Raw genomic sequence first — 15,422 nt, 5'->3', positions numbered from 1 at the left:
CAATACCTAATCTCAGTACGGATGCAAACAATGGCCAAGTCAGTAATGTCTAAATGTGAAATCTGTCTGAAAAACAATCCCGTAGCTAGACGACAGGCACAGTTAGGCAGAATTCGGATAGGAATAGAACCAGGAGACTATTGGCAAGTGGATTTTGCAGAACTGCCAAAAACTCGGGGATACAAATACCTGTTAGTAGGGGTTGACACGTTTTCTGGATGGCCAGAAGCCCTTCCCTGTCGCACAAACCAAGCAAAGGAAACAGTTAAGTGGTTATTACAGGAGATCATTCCCAGGTTTGGGGTGCCCCTAGGGATATCATCAGACAGAGGCCCACACTTCATAGCCACGGTGGTACAAGAGGTAAGCAAGTTATTGGGATTATCTTGGGACCTCCACACACCATGGAGACCCCAGTCAAGTGGGCAAGTAGAAAGAATGAACCAGACACTGAAGAGGCAGATCAGTAAAATATGCCAGGAAGCCAAACTGCAGTGGCCACAGGCTTTGCCGATAGCATTGCTGAGGGTTCGGATAAAGCCTAGGAGTGGGATGTCAGTTAGTCCTTATGAAATATTGTATGGGAAACCATATGAATCTCCTAACCCCAATCCAAATGTTCATGTCACAGGGAAACAAGATGTGTATAATTATGTTCTGTCCCTCGGGAAAACTCTAGCTCGGCTCCGAAGTGTTCTCGTGTGGAACAGACCACTGGCCCTGGAGAATCCAGTCCACAATATCGAACCAGGAGATGAGGTATACATCAAAACCTGGAACGAAGAACCACTAAAAGAGAAGTGGACTGGTCCCCATCAGGTACTGCTAACCACCTTTACAGCAGTCAAAGTGGCTGGAGTGGAACCCTGGATACACTACACACGTGTGAAGAAGGTCCCTCATGGAGTCCAGTCGTGGGCTGTAGAAACTTTTGGACCAACAAAGCTGAGGCTGAAACGTCTGTAACTGTTCAAATGGTATTGGTAACTGTGCTCATGCTCTTCCTGTGGGTAATGTTAATTTCATGGATACTAATGTCACCAGTAGGGATTGCTGTTACTTTGGGATATGGGATACAGAAGGGTCAACTAACAACTCTTCATTCTAGAATGAAGAGAGAGATACAGGCAAAAACACAAGTAATAGAAATTTCTAATGAAATTCGGGCTGAGAATGTAATGATTGGATTGGTCAGAGACTTTGCCAAAATGCATAATACCAGCAGAATAACGGCCTGCCTGCCAATACCAAAGGCAGCAGGGGACCCAGTAAGCTGGGGAATAATAACATCAAAATTACCTGAAATAGGAGGGAACAAAACAATTAACTGTAAACAAGTACCAGAGTCAAGGGTGGTGGTCAGAGAATACTGGAAGATAACAGAGGATTCCTATATGCAACCCATGAGAAAGTCAGAGTGCATTCTTAGTAATGGCAAATTGGGACAAATCATAGAGTGGTGGGTTAAGGACCAAGACCTTGCAAAATGGCAATGTTGGTTTCTACGCTATCAAAAGATCAGGGACAACACTACAGAAAGTGTTGTGGTGTGGAAATGTGAAGAGAAGGATTGGAAAGGACTGGAACCTTGGGACAGTGCATGGTCTGTGAGCATCCTCCAGAAATTCCAATATATGGAAAGCACACCCTGGTGCATTAAATGGAAAGGCTCTGAAAATGAGACAGATCCCACAGTGGCAAATACTGATACTAGCAGTCAGAAAGAGGCAAATAAGGTAAGTTGGTGGGTATGTAAGAAAATTTATGATTGCACCTCTGACAATCTAGAAATGAAACAGTGGTCACCATTGGCAATAGCCTTACGAATTGGTTGTGCCTGCAGGAAAATTAAACACAAACAAGGCAAAATAGATTCTAAGATTATAGTAGGATGTAGCAGGAGTACAATTCGAAGTCCAGGACCATTTGTATGGGCAATGAGTGATGGCACATGGACAACACATTTGCCTATGGACGGGGAGGTAAGAGAAATCACCCTGGGCCTTCCCACTTTATGTCCAATTTGGAAGAAATCCCCATTTAACAGGAGCAGTGAAGCCTTGCAAATAAAAGCAAAGCGAGACGTCTCAGAAGACAAGAACCCAGATGACACTTGGAAGGAACCCTCTAGTGGAGTAAAGATTGGGTGGGCCCTAGAATCCTTGTTTGGTCCCATTGCAAATTATCGAAATAGAGAAATGCTATATAGACTCACAGGTCAGGTAGACAGATTAGCAAGAATCACACGAGAGGGATTTAGGGAACTCAATGTGCAATTACAGGCCACCACCAAAATGACCCTGCAAAATCGTTTGGCTTTAGATATGTTACTTTTGAAAGAACACGGAGTGTGTGGATATTTAAAGGGACAAATCGACCATTGCTGCATCCACATCCCAAATGTAACTGCAGATGTAGAACATGACATCAGTCAGTTAAAACAAATAGAGCATGAGGCACAAAAGGAACAAAAGGATTTAGCTACTAACTGGTTGGGTAAAATCTTTGAAGGATTAGGATGGAATGTGAGTTCATGGATAAAGTCTATCCTTGAAAATCTGATAATTTTACTGATTATATTTTTAGTAATTTGGTTAGTTTACAGAATCCTGAAGAGAGAGATACAGAAAAAGGCATCTTGGAACAGGACCATAATGAAGGCATTGGCACGGAACCCAGCACCTTCAATCCGCAACAACATCCCGGACAAAGCCTATGACAACAGAGGATTTGAAGATGAACATCCAGTATGAACTCTGAAGCCTAATGGACTGTATTAAGTGAAAGCATTTACACTTAGTATATTAGAGTGAAAATACTTTCAAAGGGGGGAATGTTGGTGGAGGGTTAAAAAATATAATTTCTAGATTGAGTAATGTGCAGGGGGAGGAAAGTAGACAACGTACAACTGGAACTTACGCAGCTAGCTGGGAACAAGCGTCAGTTTCTGTAAACAGCTCCATGCTATTGTTTTAACCAAATCAAGTGTGGATCAGGGTAGAAGCGTAGGTATGATTTAAGATAGTAACTAAGGAATAGGATAATCAGTATCTAGGGGTGGGGGTTAGTTAACATGTGTATAATTTAAACTATAAAAATCACGAATCGACTCTGTATGCTTTGGACATCAGATTTGGGTGTATTATCACCCCGGTGTCCCGCGCGCTGGAATAAAGAACCGCATATGATCGCCTCTGTGTGGTTATATGTTTTCCTACGCTAACAAGACTAGACTAGACTGAAAAGAGATGCTTTGATACAAATAAATCTCATTCAAGATGTGTCCAGTTGTATAGGCCTGGGATCTAGTGCTAAAGTCACTCTTCTCAGCAGTGTGGGCTGCCTGAGTTTTACACTGTGCTTGCTGAAGTGTAAGCTTTTCTGCAGCAGTAAAGAGCACAAACTATTTCAGAGCCCTCAGCTTCTAACACCAAATGTCCTTTTGCTCCAGCCATGGAAAGCATTAGCATTATTGATGAAGGGACTCTGAAAAAATCTCAATACACTATCAGAGTCTCCCACATTTGCTGAATGTGCAACACAAAACTAGATTGGAAAAGCAGATATTCAGTAAGTAAAGCTTGATCACTTGCTGGCCAGAGTAAGCACGCATAGCACAGGGTGAAGTCATAGGAACTGTGTTAGGTCACCTGTTTGGCAGTGTTCCCTGACATCCCAGGATTTTTAAAACACATTAATCAGGTGGCAAACACTGTTAGTCTCAGACGGCCCTTGCCCACCACAGCAACGTCACTCTCGACCCTTTCTGCCTTTGCCTCTCCTTCCTCTCCTCTTATCTTCCCTATTTCCTGTTCTCTTGCAGCGCCAGCAGCTGCTGGCAGCCCTTCCTCTCCCCTCCCTCCCTGTTCCTAAATCCAGCCCTTGTCCCAGCCCCCCTCTTGTGCTCTCTCTCCCTTCTCTTCCAGACATTCCAGCCAAATACTTCCTACTTTCCATTTCACTTGCATCGTGGAAGAAGCCCAGAAGATAGAGACACCTCTTGCTTTCTTTTGCAAGAAAATCCATTTTCCATCCCACGTGTGCTGCAGGGGCCAGCGCTGCAGGGTGAACTGAGGACACGTGGGGCGTTCAGGGGGCTGCAGACAGGACACGTCCTGCTCCTGTTCATTTCTGCTGCCGATTCTGCCTTCTCCTGCTGCCGCCCCTCCCAGCGCGGCCTGGCCCGAGGTCCTGCCTTGGCTGTGGCGGCACTCTGTGTGCGCCCATCCTCACTAACAATTACCACACTTCGGTTAGGCCATGAAAGCACACCTTTCTTCGTGGAAGTGAAGCCTCCTGCAGTGTCACCTCTGCAGTATTTCGCTTCCAACATTAAGCGGTCCCGCCTCAAGCACGCAGCAGTGACCCCGTTCCCCTGCGGTCAGCACTCCAGGGCCAGCACTCCAGGGCTGCCGCACATCTGCTGCGACAGGCCTCGGCCGCGGTGCCCTCCGGGCCCCAGGGACGGGCACAAGGGACAGGGGACAGCCAGCCCCGGGGCGTTCCAGGGGCTCAGCCCGCCTGCCTGCAGCGGGAAGTGCCAGGGGATCCCGCCTCAGCGTCAGCCTGGATGCGGAAGGCATCTTCCTCAGGTCTCTGGGGAAGGGCTGCAATCAATGTTTACAACGCTCTGCTTTGGCAGTGACGGATATTCAACGGAGCATTGACAGCAGCATAGGAGGGGAAAAAAAAAAAAAAAAAAAAAAAAAAAAAAAAAAAAAAAAAAAAAAAGCTGTGGCAGTGGCAGTGACCTGGGTCATTTCCACAGAACACAAAAGAAATGGCCCCGAGCGGCTCCACGGTGCCCACGCAGCGTCCCGGGCATGGGCGATCAGAGGGCTTGCGACAGCCCTCACAGACAGCGCGCAGCACCGGCCCCTGCGGGGCTTTTCCTGGGACACTCGCTCCGGAGAGGAGCAAAAAAAACCTCCCGGGGCTGCGGGAGCCCCACGCCGCTGCCGCAGTGCTGGGAGGGCCCGATGGAGACCCATGGAGCTGCGCCCCAGCCCGCGGGGCAGCGCCCCAGGGCCCTGCCCGCCGCCCGGGCGCTGCGTGCGGCGCTGGGCACGGGCACTTTTATCCACAACACTTTTATCCACCGGCTTCCCAGAGAGCCGCAACAGTCTCTGGGACATAGAAGCGATTCAGGAGCCTCAATTTACCAGCATGACCTGATGTCTAATCTGGTGTTATTAAATAATATGAAGTATCTCCACACCTTTTAGGGTACTTGCTTGAGATCCATGCTTAGTGTTGCCAAGTTTATTTTCTCTGCCCTGTCCTTTCACAGCTATTTGCAGCCCAGGTTATAAGATGCAACGTGTCCACTCTGTTTGCCAAGCCAGTATAGTGTAGGATGGGTTGTCAGCTACACAGAATTAAAAATAATAATAATAAAAAAAAAAAAAAAAAAAAAAAAAAAAAAAAAAAAAAAAAAAATCTGGCCCACTACATGCTTGTGGCAAGTGATTCCATACTTTTTTCCAAAGCTTTATAGAAAATGCTGTGCATCACTGGACATGCTGATCTAGTTACTATGAGATGTTTTTCATAATTTCCAATATTATAGCAATAACAGTCATGTTTATATATTTAAAGGGTCTGCTGGTTTTCATAAAATGTTTCTCAATCATAAAAATGAGGTCTGGGCAGAGTTAGTACAAGAGAAGCAGTGTACAATAGATGAAAATAAGCTGTTCACATATTTCCACATTTTATGGTTCTGAGTTTTTTGGCATTCCAATAATTTTTATGTACAACAGACACGCAAAAAAAAAGGATCCCTAACTTTTTAAAAATTTGAGAATAATTGGTAAAAGGTCAAATGTTCCTGTATTCCAACCATTTTTTTAGCTCTTCATCAGCTTGAAGACTCAGACTATTTGTTAGCAGGTCAGTTTACTACAGATTCAGTGTATCTTATGTGGAAAAGATTGTTAAGGACATCTGCAGGCCATGTCGTACCTAGAAAATGGTGTGTTTGTCTCCACAGAAATTAATGAGGCTTTACAGCAGGCTGAGATTTCCCATATGATTTTGATGAGACCTATGTCAGCTTTGACATGATACTCCTGCTCTTACAGCTTACAAAATACTGCACTTAGCTGAGTCACTGACCTCATTTTAGTACAATTGGCTGTTACACAGATGATCCACAGCCTTAACAAGTGGTCCAAACAAACTAGAATGTATTGTAAATTAAATAAAAATGCATAAAAATTAATTTTGTAATTTGTTTTCTGTTTACGGAATAACATGAAAAACACAAAAGAAAACAAATTGAGCGCCATTAAAATTTATTAAATATTTTTTTAAAAAATTGTATCAAATGTATACTCCTTTAATGTCTCAACAAACAAGATAAAAGGCTCAGTTTATATAATATGAGAGCTGAAGAATTATGCAACCATCCTTGTGCAACTGAAAATAGACACCCATTTTCAGAGTTGGAATTCTTAGTTCAGTCTGTCTGCAACTTCCAGGGAGCTGTGAAATTCTCTGTTAAAAAGAAAATGTTTTGACATTTCCTTTGAAACCGGTATATCCCATTCTAGTTTATGAATGTATAAGGATATAATTGATTCTACTAGTTTCTGAAGCTTTCCTCTATTGTACAGAACTTCTGGGATGTTCCAAAACTCTAGAATTTGGTCAGTAACTGAATCTTAAGATGTATAATTACTGTTTTTGTTTTGGCCAAGAATAAAATAGTGAAGATATTTCAAATTGAAGAGAGCAAAACAGTTCCTTGGCAGTTGTTGCAGATTCCAAGAATATTACATAAATCCATAAATATTGATGCATTGTCTATGCCTGGAAAAGAAGCAAATATACAGTTTGAATGGTTGCCATAGAATTTCACTGACCATCACTTCAACTGCAGAAACAAAACTGTCCATCCTAACATAATGGCTCAACTCATGTCAGCCTAAGCTTCTCTCAGGAAAGAACTGAAAAACTGTGAATCTTCTTTTCAGCTACCCAGTTCTGGTGTCATTAGTCCCTGTGTTGATTACAAGCAGCCACTTTTCACAGTGAGCTAGCCAAGACTGTCAGAGACTTGGCCCAGTAGCTTCAAATAACTCGACTGCAGCTTACTTTAACCCCACTGCTTCCTGCAGGTACTGAGCAGCTGCAAAAGAGATGTATGAGCCACTGTGCAAACCAAAAGGCCTTTGCATGAAAGCAGAGTGCAGCAAAAATACCACAAAGGAAAATCGGCCTTATCAAAACAAGGCCAGCACTATCAGCAATATTAACAGCTTAAATTCCCATTTAGCTAGCAAAGGAAGTCAGAGTCTACTTTTGCTACTAAATACCACCTAGCAGAACAACATTACAAAAAGTACACGAATGGGACTCCTAGAAAATACTGTACTGTTATTGAACAGCATCAATAAGAAGAGTGATAATAAAAACTGAGTATATGATTCTAATGCCCCCAGCCACTCATTTATGGGACTATGCAGATGTTTATTAGCTCTGAACACGATTTCTAAAATCCTTTTTCTGTTTGCATAAAAGTTCATAGAAATAGTAAGTTGTTCATACTACCATTATATTTAAAAGTGTGCATAGCTGCTGTATCAAGAAGTAAGACAGAAGTTAATTTCCTGTTTCACTTTCTGGAGGATATTTAAATGTGCTTGCTTTATGTTCTGTTGAATTTCCTAATCAGAATGGATTGGGTTGTAGAATTAAATGGCTGGAATGCAATTCTGCCTTGAATTGTTCGATGAATAAATACAGAACAAGCAATTAGATTATTGGCATTACTTTGAGGGCTGTCTTCTGATAACTTTATAGATCCAAGAGCAAAACTGGAGTTATTTGCACAGTGATCACCAACACTGAGCAGGAAGTACAGAGCTATTTTATCAAGATGCTTTTTGCTTTATGCCTGCATGTAGTACATGGTACCAGTGGCCTGTCTTGAGAACAGACAATGAGCCAATCCTACCACTTATCAAAATACCTCGTTTTGGAGGAAGTTGCAGTGAAGTAATGAGTGAGATTCTGCCTCCATTTGCTCCTCATGTGTCCTTCTCGAAGTTCCCTTCCTGCGAAGTCTCCACCCTGCCCCTCTTTCCTGACTGCTACCACAATAGCCTTGCCCTTTATCACCAGAATATCTCCAGCTATCTGCCCAGTAAAAATAGATGTTTCCTTTGTGCCGTTTCATTTTACATTACAAAAGGGGAAAACAAATGTCCTGCTTTCATAGGATGCAATGTGAATGTGGTATCATTCCAAGGAAATCAGTCCCTGTACCCTCCTATGTTGATTGCTGTCTAGCTGCAAGATGTTTCATACTAGCCAAGTTCTTTGTTCTTTTGTAAAGAGTTCTCATCCCCCTACTTATTTTATAAAATAGCTTTTAAGTTAAATTTACTTAAAAATGCATCAAACCTTAAAAGTGTATCAAACCTTATTATGCATAATCTAATCTTTTCTATCCAGAGCTCTCACCACGCTCCATTCTGCATAATGGCAAAAATCATCTCATTCTATCATTCAGCTTCAATTCTCCTTTTTCAGATATTTACATTTCAAAAGGTCTCATTAACTTTGTCTTCTTTTCTTTCCATTTCCATTCTCATCTCCCTTTCTCCTCCTTTGCACAAATTCAGCTGTCTCTGTACACAATCTCTTCTGTTCTTTCTGAGGTTACTATTACTTTGCAGCTGGTAGTTCCCTGCTCTCCTACATCTCTTCTTCCATAAGAGAAGCTCCTATCTCCTTTGTTGCCTGCTTATTCTGTCTGAAGTGACCATATTCCATAAAAAAATAAAATCAATAGAAAAGGAGACATGTCTTTAGAGGATGAAATTCCCTAGATTTGGTTTAAATGTCTGCACAAATTCATGATGAATTTTGTATTGGAAGCAGTCATTTCCATTGACTGTGAAGTCCAGCTTTCTGCCTCTGACAGAGTGGAGCTCTCAAGTAAAGAGAGGATAATTCCACTCAGGATATCCAATGTTCTAATGTTCTAGTAACATTTTCTCAGCTTTTCAGTAATTTCACTGCCAATTTTCAGATATAGATCCCCAGGCCAGTAACCTATGCAAGATGTTCAACTGGATCTTCCTCTGGACATTGGTTAAGAATAAACCATGATGTTTCTCTTTTTTTTTTCCCTTTTTTTTTCCTTCTTTTTCTACATAGTACCTTTCAGACATGGCCACTTCAGGCTGTCATTATTCTGGATCTTTCATACTGTCCAATCCTAGGAAATTATATCCTATCTTATTTGTTCAGAATGATGTCATAAAAAGCCTTTTCTTATCTTTCCGGTTTGTTCACTTCAATGTAGTTCCTCTTTGAGATACATCTTTGACACAAAACATGTGGCAGGTTCAGGGCCTTGAAAGGAAGACAGCTTTTTTCACCACACCTGTGGTATTTCATTTATTTGGATGCCAGCCTAACCCACTCATCAAGCTCTCATATTATCAACTGTGTATCTTCTTTGTTTTCTTGTTCTCAGCTGGCGTAAATGGCCAGGGGATGTGACACAAAAGTCTTTTTGAGTATCCATGAAATAATCTCCTTTAGAATCCAGTTTAAAATCTGAAATTGTTGCTGTTGTTTTGTTTAAATACATTCACAATGTATTTAAACAAAATAAATCTGGAAATCTAGTATGCCAAAAAAGTGCCTATCACAGGAGTAATAAATGTAAAAGGTGATTAATAATTTCCTCCTCCTTTTTCTCCAGCTGTGGAAGAAATGGGTTGGACTCGATGATTTTGGAGGTCTCTTCCAACCTAGTCATTCTGTGATTCTGTCATTCTGTGTGAAATAAGGAAAAGAGAGAATTTTTCTTTCCATGACTAAACAGAAAATCCCACTGCCAGCATGGTGGACCAGGCTCACAATTGCAACCTGGATGTAAATCTTTATGGCTTGGGAACTGGGTCATTTCAGGAAAAAAGGAAAAGTGGTTTTGGGTCTTCTCTGACTGGGAAAGCAACTAAACACCAGGTATCTGCCCTCCTAAAAGCAATACTGCCTATATTCCTTCTACCCAGCAGAGGTACCCCATCTACCTGGGCAAAATTATTCATGTGGAGAGACATCTCAAGTGCCTCTGGCTGAATTAATTCTGAGAGTGGAAGCACAGCTTAACGAGATAATTAGCTCTTCTCAAAACTGGCCGAGAAGCAGAGCTAAATTACTTAAGATAAGTATAATCAGCTGGCTGGTACTAAAAGTATTTCTGGCACAATACCGTGCCAAGCAAAATATGCAAAAGCTTTTTTTGTTTGGTTGGTTGGTTTTTGTTGTGGTTGTTGGTTTTTTGTTGATAGCTATTCCAGTTTCAATGCTACAGCACCAGCTCTTCTCCCTGCTATATACATTAACAAATATTTCATCATTTGGGAGGTAAGAGTGCCCTGCTAAACCTTCAGTCAGCTTGCTGCTAGATGTGATAGCACTCTGTACTGCCTTTAATGCTAGAGAATCAGAAATAAGCCTTCTATTTTTCATGCTCCAGCTATTAGCATTTAATTTTGTACTAGAAAATGTTAACCTCTGTTCCTGTGAATTTAAAGCTTCAGGACAAGATCTCCAGCAGCTTTTAAAACCGTGTGACACCAGAGAGAGGAGTGCTATGAGCTATGTCTGGTTTTCCAGGCTATGAATGAAATCTGCATTTTTGCAATTTAAAAAAGACAGTTTACTTTATGTGCCCAACAGGAAGGGCTCCATCCCATATAGTTAAAGACTTATTTGCAGATGTAATTGACAATTTCCACCCCCCTGCTTCTTCCACACTACCACTGTAACTTCCAAAACCAGGCGAATGTTGATATCAGAAATACACTGGCAAAGCTGAACTTCTCCTAAGATCTCTTCCTCTGCTTCCAACCAATGGCTCATAAAAGATGCCAGGTGTTTTTTGTGTGTTTTTGTTTGGTTCAATTTTGTGGGGTTTTTTGAGGCACTTAGTGCTATGCATACTCTGAATGAAGAAATTACTAGATTTTGGAAGGGTATTTTGCCCCTGTAGTAACAATCAGAATCAAATTCTCACAACAGGCTTAACAGTACTGGTTGTTTTTCTGAGGGAAGCAAGAATGAAACCTGCCCCTACCCAGAAGAGAATCTGCAGTGTGACATGCAATCATTCAAAACCCGTAAACATTATGTGCTACCTAAAAATTATTCTCTCCAGCAGGGTCTTACTTTCCTTAAAATTTATTCATGAACTTTGATTTCAGAAGACATGATGTAGTGTTTGCTTTATGTCACTGTTTAACTGTATAATAGATTCTTTTTATTGCATTTAAATTTTCTTGCTGGACTATTTATAGAATAAGAATACATGTATGACTAGTTAATTACAAATGTGGATAACTAGCTTTTAAAGTATTTTTCCAGGTTTATACATGAAGATTTTAACCAGAGCTTTAATGAAAAGTTATTTCCAAACTAGCTCCAGTCAGTGGGCACGTGACAGTAAAATAAAACAGTGTAGAGTTTCAACGGTGACATCTGTCTTAGATGTTACTGAGTACCCAATAAAATCAAGCCAGATAACAGCTCAGCCATCTGAATAAGCAGTGGATGAAAACACACAGTTCAAGAACACACTTTCAAAGCAGGGTGGTAGAGATTTTTGGCAATGTTTGTCTTTTCTGTTGAGATTGTTATTCAGCCCACATAACCAGCAGAGAAAGTTGGGAAACAGAGAGCAACTTAGAGCAACATCCCAACATGTGCAAGACATTTTGTTCATCATGCTCTAGAGGAAAAATTCAAGACAAACAGGGAGCCGGCTATGGGTGGCCTTAAGAACTTGAAAAGGAATGTGTTAAGGTAGCACAGCCCTGGAAAACATACCTATAAGGGTTAATACACACACATCTGTACTACAGGTCCAGCATGTGCATGTTATAGTCACATCCAACCACATGTGCTGGAGAGCAGTAAGTACAGCATGTTGTAAAAACAAAAGCTTTCTTCTCGTTTCAGCTGGCCAGCACACCAGATTTGATGTCAATCTATGTTTTTTCTCAGGCAGTTTGCAAAAGATACTACAGATATTTTCAGCCAAACAGCATACTAGCAAAACTTTGCCATTATTTCTCCAGTTCTTACAGACATTAAGTAGGCCAAGGTATTAAATGTTCTTTGCCGTTATAATAACAATGAGTAAAAAGGAATGGACTGTTCCTGTAAACATAACACAATGCAACCTGCATAAGTCAGCTGTGCTTATTTCCTTTTAAGCTTGAATTATTATTATTAATATTATTTATATATTGCAGATCAGATCTGAACCTGGGTACCCAGTTTACTAAATGGTCATTTAGATATAAATTTTTGACAAATGCAGCATGTACTGAAGAAAAGACACCAGTATTTTAAGAGTTAAGGTTAAAGAGTTCATGCCACAGTTATTCCTCATATCTGTTTTTGATTGTTGCAGAAGATGCACTTTACTGCTGCTCTCCTAAAATCAATATTGCTGACCTTTTAGACTATGAACTCTGTCTAATCAAAGAAGCAGCCTGGGGTTTTTTTTCATTTTTCTTTTTTAACTATTGGAACTGCTTTACGTGGTTGCTGTCCATTATTTGTGAGGTCACAAATTTTTTACAGTTCTGCTCCAGTTGTATATAAAATGTTAGCATAATGATAATTTCACAGTGTGGTATCTGTTGCACCATTAGCAGCTCCTCTATAGGACTGAAGGAAACCTTAAACATTTGTGCTAGTGCTGATCACAGATTCCAGAGTAAAAATAACTAACTACCTCAGTCTGGAGACCATTTAACAAACTAGATTTTCCAACAAAAATAACAGTCTCTCCATTTGTTAGGTTTTAACATCCATCCTAGGAACCCTATACAAAATAAACATAAAGTCAGGTAATCTATGGACAAAGTAAAATTTGTGAAATTCCAAAGTACATAGTGTGATTTGAAAATATTCTTTTGTTTCTCACATGCAGCTAAATTCAGCTTCTCATCAGACTCCCAGTAAAGTCCAGAGCTGACGAGCAGATAACTTTAATACAGGGCAGCTGCAGTCCCTGTGCCAGTTAACAGCCTCCGTCACTTCTGTGAAACCCCACTGGCTCTTGATGTACGTGCCTGTACTGTAAAGCCTCTAAACCAATTCCCAAAGCCAAAATAAAGCATGGTCTGTGCAGCAAACCGAAATCTTGCTGGAATCACTGAGCAAAGCAATACTTCAGCTGAAGATTTCAGGATTCCTGTATTCATAACAGCGCACTGAGGAGTTGGTAATGGGAATGTGCTTGTGCATATGCTGCTGTCATTAGATCACCCATTTGTTTGTATACAGATCCCAGACTTCCAAGCTTAGGCTAATTTTAGCTGGACTCAGATGATCCTGCCAGACTTGCTATCCCTCGCTTTGCTAATTATTGCTCAGCACTCTGCTCCAGCTGACTTACCTTTTTCACTGTCTCTGAATTGCTGCCAGGGAGGAAGCAGTGAATGGTGCTTGGGGAGACCTCCTTGTATCTTCCTTGCTGTGTTTTAGTCAGTTTGTTGGGTGCAATCCCATTAACAACTGCCGAAAGGATGCTGCTGCTCATGAGAGGAGTCAGGGTCTGGCAGAACAGACAGAGGGCCACCACCAAAGCCAGAAGGAAGGGACGAGGGCGACAAAGCCTGCGGCATCTGGGGACCTGCCCACAAACCATGGCCTCTTTGCCGACCTCACTTTGCCCTTTGCCACATTGCAGATGCAGTCCAAGTAGCCACGTCTTGCCAGGGTTAAAGAAGTCAGAGGCACACTTTACCCAAAACTCGCATGAATTTTCCCATTGCTGCTGCTGAGTGTTTTCCTGGTGCCAGGCAAGAAGTCACAAGTTCCAGAGAAGCAGAGGTTTGGGGAACACCTTCCCATGGAGTTACTGGAACAACCTGTGAAAAAACAACAAATGAGCAGCAGCAAACGCCAGCATGCCATGGGGCATCCTGCAAGGGGCTGTGGAGAGCTCTTCCACCCCATGCTCTCAGGAAAACAAACCTGCCAGCAGACAGGTGAGAAGCAGAAATCTTCACCCCCTTTGCGAAAGGAACTACTTACTCAGCCAGACAATAGTATTCAAGAAGGCAAGAGGTTAAAGCTTAACATGTCCTGTCCACAGCTGAAAAAAGTAAGAGAGTGTACCAACTTTGTGAACAATCGTTTGCTGTTTTTTCTCTCTTGCATTCTCAATTCCCACTTTGTTTTTACAGTTTCCTTCATTCCAGTCCTTTTAAATTTCCTCCTTCCTGTTAGAAAGCACAACTTTCTCTCTAAAAGTGATAATTTATCTGAAAACTGACAGACTCTGAAGACTTTCATTTGCATTTGTTTTGTCCAGATTGCACGTTCAAAGTTAGGTTTACTTACTTGGTTCTTACCCTGTTTGAAGTTTTCCGTTCTCCTCTAATGGGCTGCTGATTAAAACCACTTGGAACAACCCTGGCTCCTGATCCCAGCTCGTCTCACACACTCAGGAGGCAGGCACACGCACATAACACACGCCATCTGAAGCCAGTTGGACCACAGACTTCATATAAATAAGGGCTGGACTGCTCAGAGGGTGGAGCTAAGCTGGCTCTGCTCGGAGCAGGCACAGGGTTTGGAGACAGGCTGAGGTCTGGATGGGGAGTGAGAGGTGTCCTAGCTGACACTGCATGCCTCGAAGCCACCAGCACTGCAATTTTTAGAAAACTGCTGTTACAGTGATTAGCCTAATTGAAACAATACTAATATCTTTCAGGGTGAAGCACCTGCAGTATTTTAATCCAGATTAACAAAAAATGTTGTAAATTAAGCAGATTTGCTTGGGCATAAGCGTCACTGACAAAGCAGTTGTCAGTAATTTTCCGTAGTAGATATAATAACTCATAGCAGAATATAAATAAAACTTCTTGCTGATGTCAAAAAGGCAGAGAAAGGAGGGTGGACAAAAATACTCTGATAGAAGTATTTAGTATCTAAGCCACAGAAGGTCTTAGTTACTACTTCCCCCTACTGACACAGGACAGGGACAAGACAGATGGGAACAGTTCACAAACTCTGTTATATTTTTAGACCAGAACTTCTAATATAATCAAGTTCTTTTAGCTAAAAATATCTGTTTATAAGTATCTATTTTGTCTTCCATCCTTAGTTAATGATTTTTGAAAAGATAGTTCTTCCTACACTGTCTCATATATAAGAAATTAATATTGTTACAATAACTTTGAGCCAATCTACATTTTGGCAGCTGCAGCAGCACTACCAAATTAGAGGCCTATAAACAGCAAGGAAGGGTAGACTATATGTTTTTTGAAGAGCTGATTTTTATTCAGCTTTAAAATTCCTTTTTTTTCCCCCCCCAAACTCAACCTATCAATTTGCAGACAAAGAAAAATGCCATCCAAGTGACTGAATACCTTGTGCAG

At 41.4% G+C, this 15,422-nt stretch overlaps 1 protein-coding gene across 3 annotated transcripts in view; it reads right to left on the bottom strand.

Annotated features, from left to right (window-relative positions):
* Window positions 1–14,549, bottom strand: part of CPED1 (cadherin like and PC-esterase domain containing 1) — a 158,016-nt gene extending 143,467 nt beyond the window's left edge. For 2 of the 3 annotated variants that reach the window (XM_063396755.1, XM_063396757.1), the window contains exons 1-2: window positions 14,394–14,549; window positions 13,433–13,907 (exon numbers count right to left, since the gene is read on the bottom strand). In XM_063396755.1, coding sequence (XP_063252825.1) covers window positions 13,433–13,684 — 252 coding nt within the window. In that variant the 5' untranslated portion in view covers window positions 13,685–13,907; window positions 14,394–14,549. Of the gene's footprint in view, window positions 1–13,432; window positions 13,908–14,382 lie in introns of all 3 variants that reach the window. The other variant, XM_063396756.1, reaches the window with a different exon arrangement.
* Window positions 14,550–15,422: the final 873 nt, after the last annotated feature.

This window comes from Prinia subflava, chromosome 4 (genome assembly GCF_021018805.1).
Source record: "Prinia subflava isolate CZ2003 ecotype Zambia chromosome 4, Cam_Psub_1.2, whole genome shotgun sequence".
Classification (NCBI taxonomy): domain Eukaryota; kingdom Metazoa; phylum Chordata; class Aves; order Passeriformes; family Cisticolidae; genus Prinia; species Prinia subflava.
This window is presented reverse-complemented; position numbering and strand designations above follow the sequence as displayed.